This window comes from Colletotrichum fioriniae, assembly GCF_027942845.1.
Source record: "Colletotrichum fioriniae strain IMI 355084 chromosome Unknown scaffold_6, whole genome shotgun sequence".
In the NCBI taxonomy this organism is placed as follows: Eukaryota; Fungi; Ascomycota; class Sordariomycetes; order Glomerellales; family Glomerellaceae; genus Colletotrichum; species Colletotrichum fioriniae.
Genome location: NW_027076842.1, coordinates 492,906 through 515,913, shown reverse-complemented (window position 1 = coordinate 515,913; position 23,008 = coordinate 492,906). Strand labels below are relative to the sequence as shown.

The window sequence follows — 23,008 nt, the reverse complement described above, 5'->3', positions numbered from 1 at the left end:
CAATGGCCTCCGCAGAACTCTCCAAGAAGCGCAAGCGCGCCGAGCCCACCACGGCCGACGCCGCCGCCGCCGTTGCAGACGAGTCCTCGACGAAGAAGTCCAAATCCGAAAAGAAGGACAAGAAGGAGAAGAAGGAAAAGAAAGAAAAGAAGGCTGCCGCCGCCGCCGCAGAAGCCGCAACCGAAGAAGGCGGAGAATTCATCGCCCTCGAGGAATCAAAGGCCGAAAAGAAGGAACGCAAGCGCAAGGAAAAGGAAGCGCGTAAAGCCGCCGAGGCCGCCGTAGAGGACGCACCAGCAGACGCCGACGCAATGGACGTTGACCCGCCCGCGCAAGAGAAGAAGGTCAAGAAGAGCAAGAAGGAGGACTTGGATGTCAAGACGGAGAAGAAGGAGAAGAAGGACAAGAAGGAGAAGAAGGATAAGAAGAAGAAGGAGGTTGAGACCGAGGCCAATGGCGTAGAGACCGCTGCCGCCGAGGAGAAGACGGAGAAGAAGGAGAAAAAGTCAAAGAAGGCGAAGAAGGCAAAGGACGAGGCTGCGGCAGCACCCGTCGAAGAAGCAGCGGCTGAGCCAGCGGCCCAAGAAGAAGAGACCGCCGAGGGAGGAAAGAGGGAAAAGTACATTGTCTTTGTCGGTGAGTTTCAACCTACAGCCCTCCCATCATCACCATCACCACCAATAACCACCCATACATACCCCTCTCAAACCAGCAAACGCGGAGTAAACCCAAGCTAACCAACTGCCCTCCCCCCAGGAAACCTCCCCTACACGGCAAACAAGGACTCCATCAACGCCCACTTCGCAGCCTACAAGCCCAGCGCCATCCGCTGCCTCCACAAGGACGGCAACCCCAACGTCTGCCGCGGCATCGCCTTTCTCGAGTTCTCCAACGGCTCCAACATGCGAACCTGCCTCGACAAGATGCACCACACCTCGTTCGACGACGGCCTCTCGCCCGCGCGCCAGATTAACCTCGAGCTTTCGTACGTTTGCGTCCCGTATCCGTCCCCTTTCACCCTTCCCTTCCCTCTTAACCTAAGCCTTACCTCTACACTCACACTCATCATACCCCTCCCCTAAAACCACCCCCTTACACCCCTAATACATAATACAAACACCCAACTAACAACCACCACAGCGCCGGCGGCGGAGGCAAGAGCAAGTTCCGCAAGGACAAGATCAAGGAGCGCAACGTCCAGCTCGACGAGAACCGCCACAGGCGCATGCAAAAGGAGGAGGAGTACAAGAAGGAGAGGGCCAAGCAGGGCGGGGTCAACTCCCAGCAGGATAGCATCCACCCCAGTCGCTTGGCTATGATGTACCAGTAGACGGACGGACGAGCGTGTATGTTGGAGGGGTGTAATTTGGTCGTGTTCGACTGTTGAACAAAAAGCTGGATCTGGATATACCTACAGACCTCTGGATCAGGGACTGGTCTTGGAGAACCAGGAGTTGTGGTATGGAGAAAAAAACAGGGGTCCAATAGACGAGCCATCACAGTATTGCAACATTAAGTTCTCACGCATCCAACAATCAAGTGCATTTGCAATGGCAGTCAATTCTCAAGACGAAGCTCATTCCTTCCTGACCCAGTGTCTAAATTCCTCCATGAAAAAGTAGTGTCTTTGTGAGAGTGAGTGCTATCTACAGAAAACGTGGGATATCCTTGTGTGATTGTGTTGCAAAGCATGCCTGCTACCAACGATGCCCCCTTGTGTCTGTCATTCTCTTCTTTGCCTTTTGCTCCTGAAAAAGAGACAAAAGAGCAATAACGAAAGCACTGACTTTGCTCAACTGCCATGGCCGATTCCAGAGACACAACGAGTGCCATTCACAAATCCGGTGTGGGAGGTGGGCAAAATCTGATATTTGGGGGTTGTTGCGATCTTCGCAGGCTGTGCTCGGCTGGGGGCTCTCGAACGGGGTTGTGCCTCTGAAAGTAAATGTCTCTTTTCGTTGAATAAGCGTGAGGCACCGGGTTGTGCAACATGGGAGAGCCCTGACGAAAAGGCAGCGGAGAACTAGGCGTGTTGTACACAGCCTAACGCCAATCCAAATGTTAACCCGCAACGCTAAAGGTCAAGTAAAAAGCGTTTACAAAATCGTGCACTTGGACTTCTTCTTCTGCGTAGCGACCGGGCGGGGGTTCAGGACGGCACTAATTCCAGGTTAGCCATTTCTTCTTGCACACTGGCACTGATGAATCCTGACCGAATAGCCTCATCGAAAACGCTCTTCAGATTTCTCTGTGTCAGGGCAGAGCACTCCAGGTACTTGTGCGCCTTGATCTCCTTGGCGCAAACCAAAGCCTGATCGTAGGAAACAGGCTCCATGCGCTTTTGGCGGAGGGACTCGAGGGTGTTGGGGTCCTCTCTCAAGTCCAACTTGGTGCCGACGAGGATGATGGGAATGTTTGGCGCATGGTGGTCGATCTCGGGGTACCACTGCATCAAATTAGTGCTGATCTCCATGTGGTGGTGGCAGTGGTGCAGGATGCCGTACCTTGGCCTTGACGTTGTCAAATGACGGCGGGCTGACAATGGAGAAGCAAATGAGGAAGACGTCGGTCTGGGGGTATGAAAGCGGTCGCAGTCTGTCGTAATCTTCCTGACCAGCAGTATCCCAAAGTCCCAGGCTGATTGGCTTTCCATCAACCATCACACTCGCCGAGTAGTTGTCGAAGCTAGAAGATTGAGGTCAGATCGGGAGTCCATCGTTAATCGCCATGTAGAATGCTTACACGGTAGGAATGTACTCGCCGGGGAAGGCGTTCGTTGTGTAGGAAATAAGCAGGCATGTCTACAAGGTGAATTAGTCGCGAAATACCGAGGGGTATGATGATGGGAGCAGCTTACCTTTCCGACAGCACCGTCACCTGTCACCACGCACTGCAAGATCACAACACCATTAGCGATTCGTTCCTTCCCACTATCGATGTCAGGGTGATGAATGTCGCCAAGCGCAACGCACCTTCAACGACTGGACTCCTGGCTGAGCCATTTCTGTGATATTCTTAACGATGTGTAGTTGGATTCCACGACAGTCGTTGATGCGAATAGAGTTCGCAGGTTAGGTTAGGAGAAGCGGCGTCGAATTGGAAATCGATCCGAAATGGGATTCTGCAAAGTCAAGTGTGGCACCAGGTTGGAGGGACAAGGAGAACTGGCGAGCGTTTGGATTAGGCGGTGGTCGCTCGGATGTGTGTTTGGTCCTGAGGGATCGCAATTATGGGTGTGGTATAGAGAGCTTTGGTATAGTATGGTACGATGGGGGCGGCCTGGGCTGGCGACAAGCGTCGTGTCGTGTCGCGTCGTGTCGAACAGACAAAGCGGCAGAGGAGATTCAGGTTCCAGGGAGCAGGAGAGCGGAAGGAACGAGGCGAGAGCGGGAGGGTCTAGACGACGAGTCTCTGTTTGACGGCAAGGTTAGGGTCGGATACAGAGCGAGGCAAGGTGGGCGAGAAAGAGTCAGAGGGTACGAGAGTGAGGTGAGGGTTTGGGACTTGGGTATCCGTACAGAAGTGAGCAGAGTTGGCGTAAGGTGGCAGAAGAAAACGAAGCAGGCACACTGCGCGGCAGCAGCAAAAGACGACTGGACTGGAGATGGGGAGTCTGAGCTCTGGTGGGTTCCGATGGCTGCATAAAAAGTCGAGGTCAGAAATGTTTTGACACAGCGGAAGGGATTAGTGCCGCAGGAGGTGAAGCTGGAAGGGTGATAACGGTACCCTGTATATCTAACCTTCTTCTCAGGCAAAGAAAGTGGGGATGGGGGCAATTGGGAAACCTGAGGGAAGGGAAGTGGAGGGGGTCGGGGTGGGCACTGGGCACACTGGCACTGGGCAGGCGGTTTAGAGTCGCAGCGCGGTAGGGTTGTCGTAAGGTCCAGGGAAAGAGAGGTAAGGTATGATGAGGTGAGGTGGTGAGGTAAGGCAAGGCAAGGCAAGGTGAGGAGAGCCGAGAGCAGTGCTGAGGTGGAATCGGAATGGCTACCTTAGTAACTTGGTCCTTAGGTAGTTAACTAGGTAGGTACCTTTTGGTACAGGGGTCTGTCTGGTCTTGGGACAGGGCAAGGGGGGAGCCGACAGGGGGTGTGTTGAAGGTGGTGGGAAAGGGAAAGCGAAAGCGTTGGACGACGGGAGAGGAGTCTGAGGAGAGGAGTATCCGTCCGGATGGGAGGAGAAGGATGAAAAGAGAAGAGGAGCGAGCCCAAGGACAGCCGAGACCAAGCAGGACAAAACACTCACCAGGATAAGGTGTTAACAGGTAGACAGTCACCAGTGTGCTGTACGCAGTATTGGTACTGGACGGATCCAGATTAGAGCAGCAAAGAAGTCACTGCTGATGGGACAGGTATCCAATGTTTCGAGGTTGGCGGCTACCTTACTTTTGCTGTCAGAGGTGGGAAGGTGCCCCGGCTGCAAGCTAGTAAGAGTGTTGAAGAGAACCTGGAGACGGGATGGGATGTTAGGTTGTCACGTTGGGTGAGTTGACTTTGGGCAACAAAGACAAGAAGGCGGTGGCAGTGGAAGCGGCCGGTCGTGGCAGTGACCGATGATGTCGAGGCAAAGGATGACTGACTGGAGGCTTCAAGAGATTGGTTATGGATTGGGAGGAGATGGCGGGTATTGCCAACGTTGGATAATGGATAGAGAGAAGGCACGGCTACACAGTACAGGCACAAAGTGACGAACAAGCAAATTCAATGCAACGGAAGGCAAAGGATTGGCGAGGTGCGAGGTGCGAGGTGAGTTGAGGTGAGGATGAGGCAAGAAGCACCAAAAACCAACGTACCTTTGGTTAGGTAAGGTAAGGTAAGGTAGGGTACCTCGCTCTCTAACGTAACTAGTCGGTAGAGAGCGGTAAAGAAGTACACAGATAGCCAGGCGTGGGTTTGGTAAGGAGGGGAAAAGAGGGGGGGGATATGGGTGGCACGTACCGGTGTGCGGTCTGCGATGCGATGCGATGCGCTGCAGTGCAGTGCGTCGCGGGCAGCAAGGAGCTCCTGGCTGCAACAGTTTCGGCGTCAACGTGCTTTACCTTGCAACGACCTACTGAACAGCGGCAAAGAGGGCAAAAGAGTCATCAGTTTCTGAGTTGGGGGTCCGGGGTAGAGTTGCCAATGGAGAATGGAAGCAATGATGCATCGCGACCAGACGAAGACTGACGGACTGATTACTGGGCGGTAGTAGACCAAGGTAAGTTTGGTATGGCAGAGTGATTGATGTGATTGACTGGATGGATCTGATGGTGTGCAAGGTGAGGCGAGAAGGATTAGACCAGCCGGGCGCGTGTGGGAGGTCACTGGCGGTTCACAGGCCCAAGGGAGGGAACTTGAGGCTTGCATGGAGTAAGGTACCTTAGGTAAGGCACTGCGCAAGGTAACAGTGGACGGTGCACTGCGTTTGAAGGCGCGGGATGGTTTTGGGACTTGGGAAGGAGAACAGGCTGGATTGGGTGGTCAAGATCCGGCAGGCGGGCACGGCGCAGGTCAGTCAGCGGCGATATTCTTCGGGGGTGGACGGTGGATGGTAGGTGAGATGTGGGTTCTGAATTTCTGATGGTCAATATTGGCTGGGTCCCATCTGAGGATGAAGATGACGATGGAAGCAAGACAAGAGCATCTTTTCCTTAGGTTGTAGGTGTTCACCTTGGAAACGATGCGAAAATTGTCTGCCGAGAGGCACTAGATGGTCGGCGGTGATGTAGCAGGTGCCTTCCCACGCTCCCTTCTTTCCTTGGAGTCAGAATTCGAACTAAGAAGTACGGGAGGCTGGTGTTGGATCCCGGACTGGGTCTGGATCTGGATCTGGCTGATGGACCCAATACCTATGGATACTTGTGGTTGGCGGCGGTGTAGGTGGTCCGTGTTGACCTCTCACCTCCGTCGTCGGTGGTTAGTGCTGCGATTGGCGTTCTACTGTCGGCGGGTTTTTTTGACGGGCCACTGGCAGATGAGGTACTCGGAGGTACGTGCAACAAACACCAGCCACTAAGAGCGGCTCATGACGATGCCAATGTCGTACCTCGAGGAATGAACCGAACTCGACCTGGACTCTGTCTGGGATCGTCACGGGAATGAGACGTTGATAGGGAAACAAGAAAGCTGTTCAACCTTTACCAAAGTACCTAGCTAAGCGATGGTGCCGCTACTTTGGAAACCGAACCACGCACGCTCTGGAAAAACAACGACCTTGACCAGGGATGCTACTCCAAGACACCAACCCAGACGAATGGCGATGCCTGAACAAGAGCTCAGCCGGTCAAGCGCTAAACCAACGTCAACTCTATGGCGCAACGTGTTACTTGATAACTTGATGAACTTTGGTGCCGCTGGGACCTACTCAACATCCTGTCGACTCGACTCGTCTCGTCTGATCAGCCATAGAGGTATGGCGATGACGATAACTCCAACATGAAGACGCATCTGCACCGATTTGATGTACAGTAGAACTCTACTGGTAATCCTCACGATGTTAAACAGTCGCCATTCCATATCACAGTCACAACGGGGCAATGCGGAAGACATTCGTCAACTCTGATATCGGCTCGCTTTGCCAAAAGCTCCATCCATCTCTTTCATGCCTTGAACAGTGAGGTGAGCAAAGAAAAGTTAAGGTAGGCATGTACCTCGAATGTCACCACTGACGGTTCGTGATGAGCCAGAGCTAAAAAGTAGCGCGCACAGGGAGCTCTCGCGGCATCCCAGGGGAGCCTTGGTTAATCCCTGAGGGCCCCGTCAATGTCCAATATTCAATAATCGCACCGGCCGACCGTCCATTTTCTCACTTTGCAATTTGGATCATCGCATCGGCCATCTTTCCCTCCTTGGGACTTTTCAGGAGTAAATCATCAGGAAATCAGGTCAGTCCGGCCTGTTATACCATCAGGTACGGATACGGATACGGCTGACCCCCTTTCCTTCCCTCATGAGCAACTTCTTGCCGTTCTCCTGAGACTTTCCTGACCCGTGCTTTCCTGAAGACACCGAAGGCCCTCTCATCTCAACGTCACCTCACTGAACAGGCAATAGGAAACTGAAGGGGAAGGAGATACAGTCAAGGGGTGGAAGGGCCTTCGACTGTAAAAGTGGATGCATATTCTCAAAACGGCTTAGCCCCGGCCCGTCCATCGAACTGGGAGGCTTTGCGAAACTTGCCAGGGGCCGGGCCACGATGTCTGTCAATCGCGGCAGCCTCTAGGAATCCAGTTAGCCACTGCCAACCTGGAGCCAACTCTCGTGCCCCCCACCACCAAAAGCCTTTGCTACAGACTACGGGTACTGAACCGCAGTGGTAGGTCGCTCCCAAGACGTGACCTGAGGTACGTGGGCGTTGTTTCCGTTTCCTTTGTGACGATGAGTCGGGTCACGCCTCCTTTGTTTCCTGTCAGTCTCCATCTAACCGTCTCCATCACCAGTCTCGTCTCGCCTTTCTGCCGGGTTGTGGCTAAGGCATTCCACAATCCACACACACTCACTCACACACTCATACGCAGTACGGAGTACGGATACACACACTCACACATGCAAGAGAAACGTCCGTCCCCTTCGCCGCCCGCCCGCCCGCTCGCTCGCCCCAGAATGAGAGTTCAGGCGCCACTTGACGCACGTCTTGTAACAAACTTCTGCCTTTGATGGAACACTTGGAGGAACGTTTTGAAGCTCCTTCTTTTCGCCTTCCAACCCGTCCACCCGACCTTGCCGACTCGAACTCTCACAAGGAGCACCCGGCTCTGGCGCTGATCCACCCAACTGGCCATGCGCATTCTCACTTACATCCACATCTTCGAATCCATATTGCCATGTCCCACGCTACAGGCGATAGAGTATCCGTATCACTGCTCCGCAATATTGAGATTGTCGAGTTCGAGGCGGAAAGACGCCTGGTCTGATTCGCCGAGATTGAACGGCCTAGCGCTGGTATCGAATTCGGCGACCTATCAGTTCACCTCATCTACGCTCGTCTTCATGCCAAAGGACAGAGATATTGAGCCGTCTTCACTCACCACCCTTAATAGCCTCTACACATAGGAAACGTCTACTTGCCTCAAGTGACTCGCCGTTCGACGTCCCAACAGACCCATCGGCATAGGCCTTACAGGACCATCAGATCAGAGCTATCCATATGTTCTTTACTGACTGACTTTTTCTGATCTCTGTCACACTCACCCATCCTATCTCTTCCTTGTCAGACACCTCCTGTCAAGTCAAGGAAACACGGGTCAGATCATCGACTTCCTTGGCGACAAGTATTTCCAATCCATCAACTCTTGCATTGCGGCCATTCTCTATATGCTGAGGAAGGGACCCTCCGGCCCTTCAACCCGGCAGGGGATTTAAGTTGCTGGCTCTAGAAGAACATTCTTCGAAACGCTCGACAAGTGTCGCTTGTTTCCCGTCACAAACCCGGTCCAATCCGCCGCACGTCGCACAGATCGCTTCTTCACATGTAACCGTACCCGTTTCCCCATCGTGCCCGATTACGCACTCTAGCCCACGGACGCCATCACATCACCTTGTCAGATAGCTTGACGCACGGGATCGCCGGCAAGGGCGAGTTGGGTCCATCTTCACCTCACCCAGTCGCAGGTGAGGCTGTGAGCTTCAAGATGCTCGTCGACCGTATCTGTTCCTTGGATCCGGTTTGAGACATTGAATGCACCACGAACTTTTCCTTCTCGAGAGCAATATGGCCTTGTCTCGTCTGATACGGGGTTAACAACCAGGGAGACAGCCACGGTCTGCTGTGCAAGCTAGTCTTCCAAAGGTTTACGGACTAGTTCGCATCAAGCTGCAAAAACTGGCCAGCTACATCCCTCACCATGTCTTCCCCGCTTACAAACTTGCGGCCGAGCAGTCTTTCGCCCTCGGAAGCATCCGTCGGTACGCTGACAGTCGGTTGGCTGCCGTCCGCGCTAAAGACGCCCTCCGCAAACGCCTGGGGAAAGTTCTCCATCGTGATGACCCTGACTTCCTCTATGGCTACATGCCTGCCCAAGAGGAAACTCTGCTTGTCGGATACCGATGGGGACAATGCGCGCACATGTGCTGCAGCAACATCGTCGACGGAGACGAAGCTGGAGAGGATGGGCGTGTCACTCTTCCTGCCTCTCAAGTACTCGAGCAGCACGCTATTTGACCCCGAAAGGAGCGATTCGGCCGTCGTCGACAGCTCGTCGCGGCCCCAGATCCACGCCGGGATGATGGAGACGAGGTCGAAGTTGGTACTTGTACCGTGCTCCTCCATCCAGGCTTCCGAGGCGCGCAGGGCGGCGATCTTGCTCGCGCGGTAGGCTCCGAATCCGGATCCGTACGGGGCAGCCGGTGTCGCCACCCGGGACTCTCCATCAATGGCCGGCCGGTCTAGGCCCTGGCCCATGAAACATTCCATCGGGACGACGGCCACGATCGAGCTCGTGACGACTATGCGCCTGAGGGTATCTGCCGCGTGCCGTTTCGCGCTCTCGAGGAGATTTAGAACGCCTGCGACGGCCGGTTTGACGTATACCTCCTCTTCCGTCCCGACGCGCTCGTCTTTACCAAAGGTGGGCACAGGGGACGCGCAGTGGATGATGTACGTCACGCCCGGGACGGCCTCGTCGTACGCGCCTGGGTGGGAGATGTTGGGTACGATGACCCAGGAGAGCTGGTCTTTTGTTGGGTTGATGCATTTGATGCTCGGCGCCGCGAGGATCTTGTCGATACCGGCTTTCGATCGTACGGCGCAGCGGACGCGGAAGCCTGCTTCGAGGGCGGTGATGAGGGTTTTGTAGCCTACGAAACCCGTTGCGCCGGTTAAGAGGATGAGGTTGTCCGTCATGGTGTGCGTTTGGTTGTTGGGGGTTGTGATGAGAGGTATACTAAGGTGGGTTCTGGTTGGTGATGTACCTCATCGCAGACCGCCTTCAATGCCCTCGGCGATGGTGTCACGCATATCTAATATTTCTCATATCTCGCGAAGATGACCACCCCCCGCAATCTAGGCAATCTAATAGATGTTCTCCACCCTTGCAGACAGGCTGAATGCGAGGGTCGGAAGTTCCGTGGTAGAGCGGCTGAGCATTATCCTGAAGCCAGTCGGTTTTTTGGGTGGCTAGTCTGGTCAGACCCTGGACTACCGAGGGACGATCATCAACCCAAGTGTTTGGCTTCACTAATGAAAGAAGTTGAGATATGTTTCCGACTGGTTCATAGAGACCTTGTCATTTAGAATGTGCTACACAAGCTAGTCCTACACACCGGCTTCCAGACTCATCTCCGGGTTGCAAGTAGAACGGTTCGGACTCAACGGTTGTACATGGCGTGGCCAAGGTAGGCAAAACCTTCCAAGTACGAGATGCAACTCATCGAGCCGTGCTCACTGAGCTCCTCAAAAGTCAGTAGTCTTCTTCGTAGTGAAGTGTTCTTGAATGCCACACCTCGGCGCAGAAGGGCATGCCAAGCTTGCTGCGTCATCTTTCTGTGTGGGAGATAAAAGACATCTTTCCCTCGTGGTATGACGCAGCACCGTCTCTTGGCCGCTTCGACTTAATAGCATGGGCGCGGGTAGGGAAGGAAGGAAGGAAGGAAGGCTTGAGATAGGTCTGGAAATCGTCTACGCGTTCGCGAACTTGGACGGCACGAGCCGGTCACGGAGGACATATCAGCATTTATGTAAGGTCCGCACTTTTGTGAGTATATTGCGGAACGAATATTTGAGTTATGACTATTGATAATTAGAGAGTGTTGGTTGAGATGTATCAAGAGCATCAGCTAAGGTAGTTATTTTGTGGTGAGATATTATAGATTGATACTCAAGTTGCTCATTTCGATTAGAGACCTGTCATCGCACAACGTCCCTGGCACAAGTATCTCATATTCAATGACTCCTATATATTATCTCCCTACTTTGCTGATGGAAACTTCCTATTCCCACCCAAGCAAGTGCCTTGATGTGAATGAACGATTTCCTGCCGTGTCGTCTTGTACCTAATGTCGATCCTAATAAGAAGGGAAGAGATAGTTCCAGGTTCTGACTCTAGCTCCCGCCGCCATTGCAACTCGGCATCCCAGTGATGATGAAACTACCCTAAGCTTTTTCTTCAAGGAAAGAGGGTGTTCAATATTTCAAAAGGGGTGTGCATGGGTGCGCATGGGCGCGCATGTTACCTTCCAGTAAGACTTATCCCGATATTATTCATCGAGGAAGCTATGAATAATAGAGAAGCCGAGGGGAGGAGGAGGAGGAGAACTGTTAACTGAGCTAAGATAGTTGAACGCGATATCTGCCCAGGGACCAAGCGTCAGCGGAACCATCTCATACGAGAAGCCGTGAGAAGAGAGAAGCGAGAGCTGCTGCTTGAGGCCGTTGCTCCATAGTCAAAGCCGACCCTCGCACGCAGGCGCCGTGGTGATCATGGGCTCTTGGGGGTGGAATTTGCCTTGTATGCCTTACCTCAGAGACCAAAAGCCAGTACGAGAGCGCACCAAGAGAAGCAGTTGGTCCGACTTGAGATTTCGCTCGCGTAGAAATGACCTATAACAAATGGATGTTTGTTCTGAAAATTTCGAGTGGTAGGACTCGTGAATCAGGTCAATTTGGAGCCGTCTTCTTACTGACAGTGTAAGGTAGCTAGCTGTAGGAACCCCCGCGTCCCGTTGAAGAACCGGCGAAGTGGGGCCGATATACCGGACATCTGAAGATGGTCTGTGCGCCAATCTGCCTTTTTGATGACATCCGCCGCATCTTAGCAGGCGCGTCGAGAGTCGCGTCTTCTCAAGGTAAAGCTCCGAGACAGCGGGGGGCACCTTGACGCCGCGCCCACCACATACTACCGTCGACAAACTCCACACCACCGATTGTCGCTTCCGATCGCCTTTTGCGAAAGATTGACGTCGGCATACTGCAAGCCCGTCCAGTGACCTAATTGTCTTGCGACAGGACGACCGCGTCCCAAACATCACGAAGTCCTCCCAACACTGATCCATATTAACACCCTGCGCTCGCCGAGAGCACAAACAATACCACCACCACCAACACCACACCGGCGCACAGCGACCTCGTCGCAAACCAAAACCAACCATGTCCTCCTCACCAACATTCACAACCCCCCTCAACCCGCGCCTCGCAGCAGCCGCCGGCGCAGAAGACGACGACCCCCTCTTCTCCTCCGCCCTCGACACCGTAACCCCGAACCGCCGCGCCCTCAGCCTCGACCCTCCTTCCAGTCGCGCTTCCCTCCTCCCACGCACGCCCTCCAACAACAACAGCAACCCACTGCGCTCCTCCCTACGCAGCTCAGCCGGCGGCTACCGCGGCCTCTCCGCCTCGGGCCGCCGCTCCCTCGCCGCGACACCCCACGCCCGCGCAGCCTACCGCACAATCGACCAGCGCCGCGCCGCCGCGCTGACACCCGGCGGGAACAAACGCCGCGAGAGCTTCCGGCCGCGGAGGGAGTCGCTGCACGATGTCCTGCGCGGTTTGAGTCGCGTGGTAAAGCACACCACGCAGCCCATCTCGTCGTCCTCGTCGCCCAGCGACGTGGGAACCAGAGCGGCAGGGCCGAGCGCGAGTCTGCCGATACGGACGGTGAATCGGAGGGGTACGATGTACGATGACGACGACGACGATGATGAGCTTCCGATCGATAGGCCGCGGTTGTCGTTACCGCTCGACGTCGAGGACGACGACGAGGACGAGCTTGTTGCGCCTGAGTTGTCGCAGATTGATGAGAATGCGACGATTGAGTTCCCGCGGCGGGCGTATGTGGATCAGCCGTCGCGCATGTCGATGGGGAGCGCGCGGTTGAGCGAGTTTAGGAATTACGGGGACCTCGACGACGACGACGATGATGATCGCGGGGAAGGGTTCTTTCCTGCGTTTGAGGTCGGGGCGTTGGATGAGGAGGGGAGGGAGCCGGAGGATACGTTGGACAGGTGAGTTTTTGCGGCAGAGAATTTTTCCACGTGAGCGTTGGTGAGTCTCATTACTGACGGGGGGTAAAAAATAGAGTCGAGGAGGAAGACTTGAGGCGGCAGACTTTGGCTTCGGCGCGGGATAGCGATTTCGGGTTCGAGGTGCCCGTTGACGCGGATAACCAGACGACGTTCATGATGGCGGTGGACGGACAGAGCTCACCCGCACGACCGCTGCCCGAAATCACAGACGAACAGCCGTCGCTCAATATCGCGCCGGTAGACGACGAACCTGCGGCCCCGCTGGACGAGGGCTTAGGTTTCGGAAACTCGTACTACGACATGCGCAGCTCGACGCCCATCGAACCCCACGAGACGACGCAAGGAGAATTGGACGGACAGACGGAGTTGAGCGTCGCGCAGCTGGAACAGGAGCAAGGACAGAGGCCGCGCAAGACGAAGCGCGGCGTGAAGCTGTCAAAGTATAACGTGGAGTACCCGTCCCTGCCGCCCGCGGTGGTGAAGCGGCTGGCCAACACCTTTGCCAAGTCGAGCGGCATCAGCAAGACCAAGATTAGCCCGGACACGCTGGCTGAGATTCAGAGGGCGTCGGACTGGTTTTTTGAGCAGCTGGGCGACGATTTGTCTGCGTATGCGAAGCACGCCAAGCGCAAGACTATTGATGAGAGTGATATGCTCACTCTTATGCGAAGGTATGTCTTTTTTGATGAAATTTTCACTGTTCGTATTGTGCAAGATCCAAACTAGGGGTATCGACAAGTTTTTGAGGGGTTCCCCTTTCATATCCACAAGCTTTTTGTTCTTTTGGTACAAATACAATGTTGTCTAATATCCTTACAGACAACGCCAGACCAGCTCGACGACGACCCCCTTTTCACTGGCACACAGACACCTGCCCCGGGAGCTGTTACAAGAGTTGAGGATGCCCAAGCCGCTGCCACCGGCAGAGCCGAGGAAGAAGCGCCGCCGCGTGACCGACGGCGGACAGGAGGAAGTGACTTGAGAAGTCTGACTTGCTCCCATTACGACTGCGATGTTGATTCCTCCCTGAAAAGGAAAAATCGAACAAGTCCTTACCAATGCTTATTCATGCGCACCTTTCGAGCGGTGTCGGTTGGCGGCTTCTTTACGACCATCCACAACATGATTGAGGTGGCGAATGCAAGACCGTACCTGTTTATCGGATGTTAGTACCGATTGTGACAGACGGTGCAAGGAGGGTGGACAAATGATGTATGAATCAGGGACTGGTTGGACTTACCATGTGAAGATATACTGGGCATGGTTATTCCGCAGGTTCACCTCCGCGGCTCTTCCAATAGGGATACCCTTGGACTTGAGGTCCACGATGCGGAAGAACTCGTGCTCTGCGAGGAATGTCAGTATGAGCTTTGTATCTCGTAGCAAAGCCCCGAAAGGAACCTCCAAAAAGGAAGTCGGCCACGACATACCTATAGTAGCCTCAATCCAAACAGGCTGACTGCCCGTCAGCTGCGCCATCTGGTGCACGTCAGGGAAGAAAAACTCCCAGCGATCAGGTCTATTGTCGGGCGTGAACATGTTCTTCTTCCACGGCTCCCGCAGCAACCCTTCGACCGTGACCTCCCCCCTCGGCAGCGCGCCGGGCCTCCGCCGCTGATCCGCCATCTCCTTGCTAATCCACCCGCGATTCACCAGGACCGTCGTGCCCTCCCCCTCCCTCTCGAGCGGCGTCACGACCATGTACCCCTGCTCGCCCTCCCACATGCGCGGGCCGATGAGCATCTCCTTATCGTGGCGGAAGTGGCCCGTGGCGTAGACGCGGCGGTAGTCAAAGTCCGCGACGGCGTCCGGGTCGATCTTGGGCGGGAGCGGGAGGGGGTCGCGGACGAGGCGGTCTTCGAATTTGGCAATGAGGTCCGTCTTCCAGCCGAGGCGCTGGACTTGCCATGTGCCGAGGGCGAAGGCTGTGATGGGGATCAGGGCGAGGATGATGAGGCCTGGGCCGTGGCGGTTTCCTGCGCGGACGAGCTCGGGGGTTGTCGACTATGGAGTGGAAGTCTGGGGCCGGTTCGGAGGCGTGGGCGCGGGGGGTGGTGTGGAATTTGCGGGTTGTTGGTGCGCGTGGTGATGATGCTGATGATGGTGGTGATTGCGCTGAAGGGAAAGTTCTTGGGCGGGCGATTGAGCGTAGACAGGTTTGCGCCGCGGGGCCTGGGGCCCGGAAGAGCGCTCTTGGTAAAGGAGGCGGCATTGTGAGAGGTCGGGGCTGTTGTATTGGTGGTTTCCCCGGTGGTGATGTGGGTGGTAGACTTTCTCAACTGGGAGCTTACCGGCACGGATGATGAGGTCAGGATATTTCGGTTTTTTGGGGTCCCGCCGGCCCGTTCTAGGGTACCTGAGCAGTGGGAAATCCAAAACGGATGAGCTGGGGAGCTCTAAAAGCTGCAGAAGCAATGGGACGTACCTCAGTGTGGAGTGGCATGGAAAAGGTGGGGGCGGCGCCAATAGGGTGGCTCACTATTCGCCCCCGGAAGAGAGGGATACATTGGACTAAGGCAAGGTCCCCTGGCGCCGTTCGCAGCAACATGAACGACACTTGTTCCTTCGTCATCTTTGAGCTCTCGGATATTCATCAGACGACAAGACTATATCGCTCAGTATCGAAACGAAGTGCAGCTGTGAAGAATACAGGAGCGAGCTATAATTGACACCTTGAAAGCTTTGGTGGGTTTATTTCAGATCTAGGTTCAGCATCGTCCTAGATTGAGCTCCACAGCGTTCGTATCCCTCTTCTTCTCAGAGCAACACTCGATCATAAACTTACAAACTTCCTAGACCCAACCCAAAGAGCAATCATTGGAGACCTACATATATCCTCATCGCCATCATCATGTTCTTCACGGGAGGTCTGCAAGAGGGGATTGCCACTGCACTGCAGCAGAGCAAATGCGTCTTTTGCTTTGTCACAGGTAAGCTTACCTCTCATAGCTCATACCATAGGACTTTTCACTAATGAGACGCAGATGAGGAAGCCGAGAGCCAGACTTGGGAGACTGAGTATCTGGCAGAGAGCTCGGTACGTATCTGAGCTTCCCAAGACAAAAACACCTTGGCTCAGGGGCTAATGACTGGACCAGATTGCGGCTTTACTTCAAGACGAAGCCGTCGCGCTGCGCCTGAAGAAGGGATCGGAAGAGGCGGGCTACCTGGCCGCCATCTTTCCCCTGCCCAACACACCCACCGTCATCGTGATCAAGAACGGCGACCTCAAGGAGTACATCGTCGCCGGCACCAGCAAGGATGAGTTCGTCAGACGCGTCACAACCGCATTCCGCGGCGCTCAGGGTCAACCAGCAGCAGCAGCAGCAGATCATCCCGCGTCAGCTACTCCAGCACCAGTTTCAGCTCCCGCGCCGGCCGCCCAATCCACCGATGATCTCTACGACGAGACCCCGTACAACCCTCCCCGCGCTGCAGCCGCCCCCGTCACCACGGACCAGCAACCCGCCAGGCCCGGCACCTCCTCCCCAGCCCGCGCGGCCGCGCCACTCCCGACCCAAGAAGAAGACAACGCCGCCACCCTCCGCGCCGTCCTCGCAGAGCGCGGTGCGCGCCTGGAAGCCCAGCGCCTCGAGTCCGAAAAGAAGGCCAAAGCAGCCCGCGCCGCCGCGGCGGAGAAGGCCGAGACGGACAACTCCAAGCAGGCTGAGCAGACACGCAACCACAAGGAGGCCCTGAAGAAGGCGCGCCAGGAGGCGGCCGACGAAAAGGCGCGCATCCTGCGGAAGATTGAGGACGACCGCGCCGAGAGGAGGGCGAAAGCCGCGGAGCGCGCTGCGCTTAGGACCCAGGCTACGTCGCCTAAGCTTGGCGAGGTCGCGGCCGCGCTGACGAGGTCTGAGTCGAGTTCGCTTGCGCCGTCGAGCTCGGCTGCGAGCGGGATGACGGCGCTGCAGGTTCGGCTTCTGGATGGGTCGACGATCCGCTCGCGGTTTCCTAGCGGGAAGACGCTTGGCGGGGAGGTGCGCAAGTGGGTTGAAAGCGAGCTGACAGGCAGCGGGAGCAACGGGGCGCCGTTCCGGTTCAAAGTTGTGCTTGCGCCGCGGCCGAGTAGGCTCATCGACGACACGGAGGAGGGCAAGAGTCTCGCGGAGCTGGGGCTGTCGCCGTCGTCGACGCTCGTGCTGGCGCCTGTTGGCGCGCACGTTGGTGCGTACGCTGGGGGATCGTCGTTTGGAGAGATGGCTGTGACGTTTCTTTTACTGCCGTTGAGTTTACTGCAGTGGCTTTGGGGACTCGTCTCTGGTGTGTTTTCTGGGCTGGGGGCGAGGCAGCGGGCTGCGGCGGCGGCTGAGGAGCAGGGCGCGGAGCCGGTTACGGTAAGGGAGCAGAGGAAGGGCAAGTTTTCGCAGTTTGCGAACCCTGATGATCGGAGGGGTGATCATCAGCTTTACAATGGCAACTCGGTAAGTTTTCGCTGTCTTTTCCTAGAATAGGGGTTAGATGACGCTGGGGTATTGGGTGAGTGCTGACTTTCTCTATAGCTCAACTTTGAACCACGGCCGGATGAGAAGAAGGACGAGTAAGGGAGCCGGGCTGTATTACAGACATGTTCAACATCACAACAACGCATTAGATGAAGCGCAAATGTGGTTTAACGAGTGGGAATGTCATGTATTGTACACCGTCGGGAGATGTAGTTCTTCCTCAATGGCCCATCTTTCAATGCTTCCGCCAATGCAAAAAATGCTATATGAATTCCGTGAAAGCTCCAAGGCCCAGTTTTGTCTCCTTTGTTTTGCTTTCCCTCCCATTCCCGTTTTTGACTATTAAGTTACACATATCACCGCCCCGACTATCCTTCAGCCGAGAAAGTTGAATTTTCCAAACACGTGCCAGTGGCTACAAACCCCGTTCTCTCACGAATAGAGATTGTCGGGTGTCTGTCCTAGTACTGACTAGCAGCAGCCTGGCAGGCCTTGAGCTGCTCGAGGTACCAGTTGCAGATCTGCATGTTGCCGCCCTGCTCGTCCATGCACTTTGTGAACTGCTGGGTGGCGCCGGCGCAGTTGTTGCCCCACTGCTGGGTGGTCGAGGACTCGCCCGAGGCGACGGGGGAGTTGTTCTGGGGCGCGGCCTCGGCGGGCGCGGAGGAGCCGCCGCCGAACATGCCGCCAATGGCGTGGCCAATGGATGAGCCGATTGCGACACCGCTGTTGAGGGAACGATTAAGTTAGCTTCTGGTTCTTTCTTGAGATTTCTTTTTTGAGGGGAATGATTGTCGAAGAAAGGGGAGAGGTTCTTGAGCTAGGGAAAAGCCTAGATGTCTCCTTCTGCGGGTGTAGGTGTCTTTTGTAGGGACGGGGGACGTACGCAGCGGTGCTAGCCATCTGGCCAAAGAGGCCGGGGGCCCTGGGAGGGCGCAGCGGCGGCGGGAGCAGCGGGTGCCGCGGCCGGGGAGCGGCGTGCTGTTGGGGGAGCAGCCATGGTCGTTGCCGGGCGAGTCTGGGTGGGAGCGGGCTTCGCGGCCGAGACGGTAGGGCGCGAGGGGGCGCTGGGGCGGCCGGCGGAGCGTTGACGAGGCATCTTGAAGGATTTGTGTGGGTGAAGGACTCTGGTGAGATGAGGTGGTGTGTTTGGTAGCGTTGATCGTGACTTCGTGAGGTGAAGGAGCGGGTGGTGTTTTGAAGAGAGCAGAAATGCCGGGTGGATGGGGAGGAAGTCGGCAGAAGTTATGCGCCCCGGGGTTAAGGTGACAAAAGCTGTAGAGGTGCCTTTCGGCGTGAGTTGCACAGCTCGGCGGGCCGGGGGTGGGTGGCGAGGTGTGGCCAATCAGGGGAGGGTGAATTTGGTCGTGGTCAGGAATTGGGGAAGGGGTCCTTTCTGGTTAGGTGGATATTTTGCTGGGGCGTAGCGGAGGATAAGGTATATGTAGTAAAGGGGGCGGATATGGCAGTCTGAGTGGCAACGCAGTGGCATACTTCTAAACATGAAATAAGGGTATCTAGACAATAACGACTAGGGATAGAAAAGTCTTTGCTCATTACTTGGTCTTCATCTCTATCTCCGGGGTATCCTTTCTCCCAGTGCGCAAAATAATACTACCACTCCAGTCCGTAAGGGTAATCTCCAGCCAATGTTGACCTACTTCCGCGTTAGGGTGCAGTAAGGTCGGCTGTGATCTTCAATGTGCCTAACATGGTGTCAGACAGCCATGCGCACCTCAAACTCGCAGCATCTTTCGTGGCTCGGAGGCGTCTGACTGTTTCGGCGATTCTTCCTCCATGTCCTGTGACAGCCAAACAAAGACTTTTCTTTGGAAGCGGCATTATGGACGTCCATCGAGGTCTTCACGGAAATCCGCTCTCAAGACTTGTTCTTGTTGGAGCTCTTCCTTCTTGAGTTTCTCTGCTTCTTCTCCGGGCCAGAGGAGCTGGCGGACGGCGACTCGGGAGCCGGCCTCTTGGTCTTCTGCATCGAGTTGAGCAGCGCCTTGGCGCGCTCCTCGGCCAGCTTTTCCTCCAGCCTCTTCTTCAGCGTCTGGTCGTTGCTTCCCTATGGCGGTTGGTCAGTTTCGTGTGCTCAGGTCCGGACCTTCTTCCCCCCGTGCGACTTACAAGGTCCGCTTTCAGAATGCGCGTCGCGGCTTCCGTGTTGACCGTCGTTGTGCGCTGCGCGGGTGTCTCCTCTGCACCCTTGATCTTGCCAAAGTACTGTTGCACGCGCTTCAGTTCTGTCATGACCTGGTGGTCCTTGGCGTCGACGCCTTGGAGACGGAGTGATGCTGTCATTTCGGTTAGTCAGGGGGACGACCACAACGATATATGTTTGCTGTATAATGATACTCACAGAAGAGAAGAGTCTCGATAGCGTAGGCAGTCAGAGCATACATCTTGGCCTTGTCGAGAAGGGGGAGCTCGTTGGCCATCTCGGGAAGATTGTCAATCAGGGGCTTGAGCGCATCCTCAAGAGAGTCGATGTGAGAATCGAGCTTCTTCAGGTCGGAGGTCATGTCCTTGAGCGCCATGATGGTTGATCTTTATTGGGCCGACAGAAACAAAGCTGATAAATACGGGGTGGAAAATGGATATAGTCCCTTGGTCAAAAGTAACAATGAGATGGAGACGATGGATGTAAGTGAGTGCCCGTGGCTAGCTCCTTCTCATCGATGAGACTAGTCGTTGAAAATTCAGAAATCCGGGCGTTGAAGGATTTGCATGTATCTAACGGGGCGCAGGGATCGCCGCGAGCTCGGTGGGTCGGGTTCCTGCCAGCCGGGATTCTACGGCTACCACCTACCACGCGCCAAATTTTGAGAGAGAACCTAACGAGTGTCCCCGTCATCCACACCCATCTCAACGCCTCCTTCTTGCGACAAAGACAAGACCACACGCTCATTAACCACGAAAAAGAACGCCTGTAATACCCGAACACCATCCCCAACAATTTCAACGACGACGTACACTATCATCGAGTCGTTACAGCTATAACCGCTTGAGACCGCGCCTCAATCCTCCCCTTAATGAGCATTGCGCAGTGATTTGCGCCGAACCCTCGAAGCCTTCATCGTGGCAGGCACTCTGGCAAGCCTCCCGAGACCGCGGCTCTCCGCGCGGATACCCAAAACACATACGATATGGAGGACCGGTAGCGCCTCTACGGGCCGGGGAGCCATCAGATATGTGTCGATTGATAATAGACTCGGTCTCGGGACGGGAGCAGCGCCGCCGCAGGGCATCGCCCCTGGAAGGGTGGCACCTAAAGAGATGGCAGCTACGGTTCCTGGAGGCACAACCCTGGGTGTACCGGGCCAGACGAAACAAAAATTCAATAAAGTACTGGGTCTACAGCCCGAGCAAAACGAAAAGGAGCTATACGCCATCTTCAGGGCGGATTCGACGTCGCGGTTCTACGTGCCGGCCGTCATGATGGGACACAACTCGACGCCGCCACCTTCGTCGCGTACGGTTCACGTTCTCGGAAACGACGAGCGATCGCTATTTCTGTCACATGCTCTGCACGGCATCTACGATTCGGTCAAGACGCTAGACATACCGGCCAACACACCATATCGGGGCATTGCCGGAAACCTAGGCACCAGGAAGAACCCAAAAGGCTGGATCGAACCGAATGCCGCATTAGAGACGTCGCCGGAAGTGGAGAAGGACGATACACATATCAGCAACCTCGTGGTGTCCGGGAGACCGAGCGAGAGCATCAAGTTGCTCGAAAAGGTCAAGCACCGGATCGACGACCGGACGGCCGTCTGCTACGTTCAAGACGGACTCGGCGTCGCGGAGGCGGCCACCAACCGAGTCTTCCCGGAGAAAGATAAGCGCCCGTCGATTATGCTCGGACACATGACGCATTCCCTGGCATTTGACCGAAAGGCAAAGTCGGTCAAGGTGATGACGCCCAAATACGAGACGGCGCTCGCCGGCGTGCGACCCTATTACGGTCCCAAGAAATCTAAGCACCTCTCGACAGACAGCTGGCTGCGGACGCAAGGGATGATGAAACAGTTTGCGTCGTCGGACCTCCTCAAGGCGAAAGGTCTCGCTCTCGATAGTTGGATGAAGGTCAAGATCCCGTCGCTTATGTTCTCGGCCGTCTGCGACCCCATCTGCGTCATGCTGGACTACCGCTACAATGAGCTCATCTACAACCCGACGGCCAACAAGCTCATCAACCAGCTTTTAAACGAGATCGCCGACGTGGTCGCGCGCATGCCCGAGGTCAAGAACTCGCCCGAGCTGCAGAGCGTCCTGCGGGGGGAGGGCATGCGTAAGGAGATTATGGGGAAGCTTAGAGGGAAGGGGTCCGCGCCGAGTAAGATGGCGTTGCAGATCCAGCGGGGCATGTTGACGGATATTGACTATTTGAACGGCTTCTTCATCGAGAGGGGCCGCAGGCTGGGCGTGAAGCTGCCGGCGAACGAGATGGTCGTGGGTATGGTGAAGGCAAAGCATAAGGCGCAAGTAGAGAAGAACCGGTCGTACATGCCATTAGAGCTGACCTCGAGGAGGTGAATGAAGCGGTCAACGGCTGTACGACTGGACGTCTGTGTGTATTTTACTTGATGGGCGGTTTTAGCATTGTATGACTACATTCAAGCACAGAATCTAGACACATTTTAAATATCTCATCACATATTTTGAATATCATAACCATTAGTAAAGAAAGTGAGAGATGATTCGGTCTCTTGTGCTAGCTTACGTTGTTAATCTTTGGTACCGCACGTCGTCATGAAATTTGTAAGGCGCCAAAAGGACCCAAGCTCCAACCCCGCCAAAAACTTGGATGTCAGGCACATCAGAAAGAGCCCCGCGTTTCTCTGACCCAAACAACCTAACCTCCACCAAACCACTCCGCGCAAACCCGCAAACCAGATACCCGCAACCATGGACGACTCCGAACTAGAACAAGTACGCAAATCATACCTTTTCTCTCGACACAGGGTTTGAACACCTGGGACTGACGCAAGCGACTACAGATCCGCAAGGCCCGCCTCGAACAGCTCAAGGCGCAAGGCGGCGCGGGAGGCAGCTCCGCCGGCGGCGGCGGCGGCGGCTCGAACAAGCAGCAGCAGCAAGAACAGCGCCAGTACGTCGTCTTTCGTTCCCTAATCTCCATTCCCAAAGCATCTGGAGAAGATCTCCAACAATCGCGACCGACTCCCCATACCATCCCGACCTCCCTCTCCCCTCTATCCTCCACCCACCATGGTGAGAGAAAAAAAAAAAGACATAAAGCATCAGCTAACCCAGCGTCCACGCAGACAACAAGAACAAGAAGCCCGCCAGCAAATCCTCAACCAGATCCTCCACCCGGAAGCGGCGGACCGCCTGGGCCGCATCCGCCTCGTCAAGGAGCAGCGCGCGCAGGACGTGGAGAACAGGCTCATCATGCTGGCGCAGAGCGGGCAGCTGCGCAGTAAAGTTACCGAGACGCAGCTCAAGGAGCTGCTTGAGGCTGTGGCGGGGACCAAGGAGGAGGAGAAGATTGTGGTGAGCAGGCGTAAGGGGTGGGATGATGACGATGATGATTTGTTGGATTTGTAGGTGCAATCTGCAGAGAGAGACGGGAGAGGGAGGGAGAGAGGTTGGGGTGAT

At 55.5% G+C, this 23,008-nt stretch overlaps 10 protein-coding genes across 10 annotated transcripts; 5 read left to right on the top strand and 5 right to left on the bottom strand.

The window, feature by feature from the left end:
* Positions 1-2: 2 nt before the first annotated feature.
* On the top strand, positions 3-1,330 carry N0V96_005626 (uncharacterized protein; the record flags this gene model as incomplete). Its single annotated transcript, XM_053195557.2, has 3 exons — positions 3-636; positions 757-985; positions 1,141-1,330. The coding sequence occupies 3 exons, from the start codon at positions 3-5 to the stop codon at positions 1,328-1,330; spliced, it is 1,053 nt and encodes a 350-aa protein (XP_053046896.2).
* Positions 1,331-2,096: 766 nt separating this feature from the next.
* Positions 2,097-3,002, bottom strand: RAC1 (Rho GTPase protein rac1; the record flags this gene model as incomplete). The annotated part of the gene is made up of 6 exons (XM_065757451.1): positions 2,097-2,160; positions 2,214-2,446; positions 2,505-2,685; positions 2,743-2,801; positions 2,858-2,890; positions 2,973-3,002. 6 exons carry the CDS (start codon positions 3,000-3,002, stop codon positions 2,097-2,099), a joined length of 600 nt encoding a protein of 199 aa, XP_065613794.1.
* Positions 3,003-8,775: 5,773 nt separating this feature from the next.
* On the bottom strand, positions 8,776-9,819 carry N0V96_005624 (uncharacterized protein; the record flags this gene model as incomplete). Its single annotated transcript, XM_053195559.1, has 1 exon — positions 8,776-9,819. The coding sequence occupies one exon, from the start codon at positions 9,817-9,819 to the stop codon at positions 8,776-8,778; it is 1,044 nt and encodes a 347-aa protein (XP_053046898.1).
* A 2,241-nt stretch (positions 9,820-12,060) lies between these two features.
* N0V96_005623 (uncharacterized protein) lies at positions 12,061-13,917 on the top strand (the record flags this gene model as incomplete). The annotated part of the gene is made up of 3 exons (XM_053195560.2): positions 12,061-12,914; positions 12,989-13,606; positions 13,755-13,917. The coding sequence occupies 3 exons, from the start codon at positions 12,061-12,063 to the stop codon at positions 13,915-13,917; spliced, it is 1,635 nt and encodes a 544-aa protein (XP_053046899.1).
* A 70-nt stretch (positions 13,918-13,987) lies between these two features.
* Positions 13,988-15,378, bottom strand: SHY1 (surf-like protein; the record flags this gene model as incomplete). The annotated part of the gene is made up of 4 exons (XM_053195561.2): positions 13,988-14,087; positions 14,176-14,281; positions 14,366-14,939; positions 15,361-15,378. The coding sequence occupies 4 exons, from the start codon at positions 15,376-15,378 to the stop codon at positions 13,988-13,990; spliced, it is 798 nt and encodes a 265-aa protein (XP_053046900.2).
* A 408-nt stretch (positions 15,379-15,786) lies between these two features.
* N0V96_005621 (uncharacterized protein) lies at positions 15,787-17,482 on the top strand (the record flags this gene model as incomplete). Its single annotated transcript, XM_053195562.2, has 4 exons — positions 15,787-15,865; positions 15,920-15,972; positions 16,034-17,362; positions 17,441-17,482. 4 exons carry the CDS (start codon positions 15,787-15,789, stop codon positions 17,480-17,482), a joined length of 1,503 nt encoding a protein of 500 aa, XP_053046901.2.
* Positions 17,483-17,844: 362 nt separating this feature from the next.
* Positions 17,845-18,286, bottom strand: N0V96_005620 (uncharacterized protein; the record flags this gene model as incomplete). Its single annotated transcript, XM_053195563.2, has 2 exons — positions 17,845-18,109; positions 18,270-18,286. The coding sequence occupies 2 exons, from the start codon at positions 18,284-18,286 to the stop codon at positions 17,845-17,847; spliced, it is 282 nt and encodes a 93-aa protein (XP_053046902.2).
* Positions 18,287-19,262: 976 nt separating this feature from the next.
* On the bottom strand, positions 19,263-19,923 carry N0V96_005619 (uncharacterized protein; the record flags this gene model as incomplete). Its single annotated transcript, XM_053195564.2, has 3 exons — positions 19,263-19,451; positions 19,514-19,680; positions 19,746-19,923. The coding sequence occupies 3 exons, from the start codon at positions 19,921-19,923 to the stop codon at positions 19,263-19,265; spliced, it is 534 nt and encodes a 177-aa protein (XP_053046903.1).
* A 653-nt stretch (positions 19,924-20,576) lies between these two features.
* Positions 20,577-21,925, top strand: N0V96_005618 (uncharacterized protein; the record flags this gene model as incomplete). The annotated part of the gene is made up of 2 exons (XM_053195565.2): positions 20,577-20,580; positions 20,619-21,925. The coding sequence occupies 2 exons, from the start codon at positions 20,577-20,579 to the stop codon at positions 21,923-21,925; spliced, it is 1,311 nt and encodes a 436-aa protein (XP_053046904.2).
* Positions 21,926-22,297: 372 nt separating this feature from the next.
* Positions 22,298-22,957, top strand: N0V96_005617 (uncharacterized protein; the record flags this gene model as incomplete). The annotated part of the gene is made up of 3 exons (XM_053195566.2): positions 22,298-22,321; positions 22,390-22,499; positions 22,675-22,957. 3 exons carry the CDS (start codon positions 22,298-22,300, stop codon positions 22,955-22,957), a joined length of 417 nt encoding a protein of 138 aa, XP_053046905.2.
* Positions 22,958-23,008: the final 51 nt, after the last annotated feature.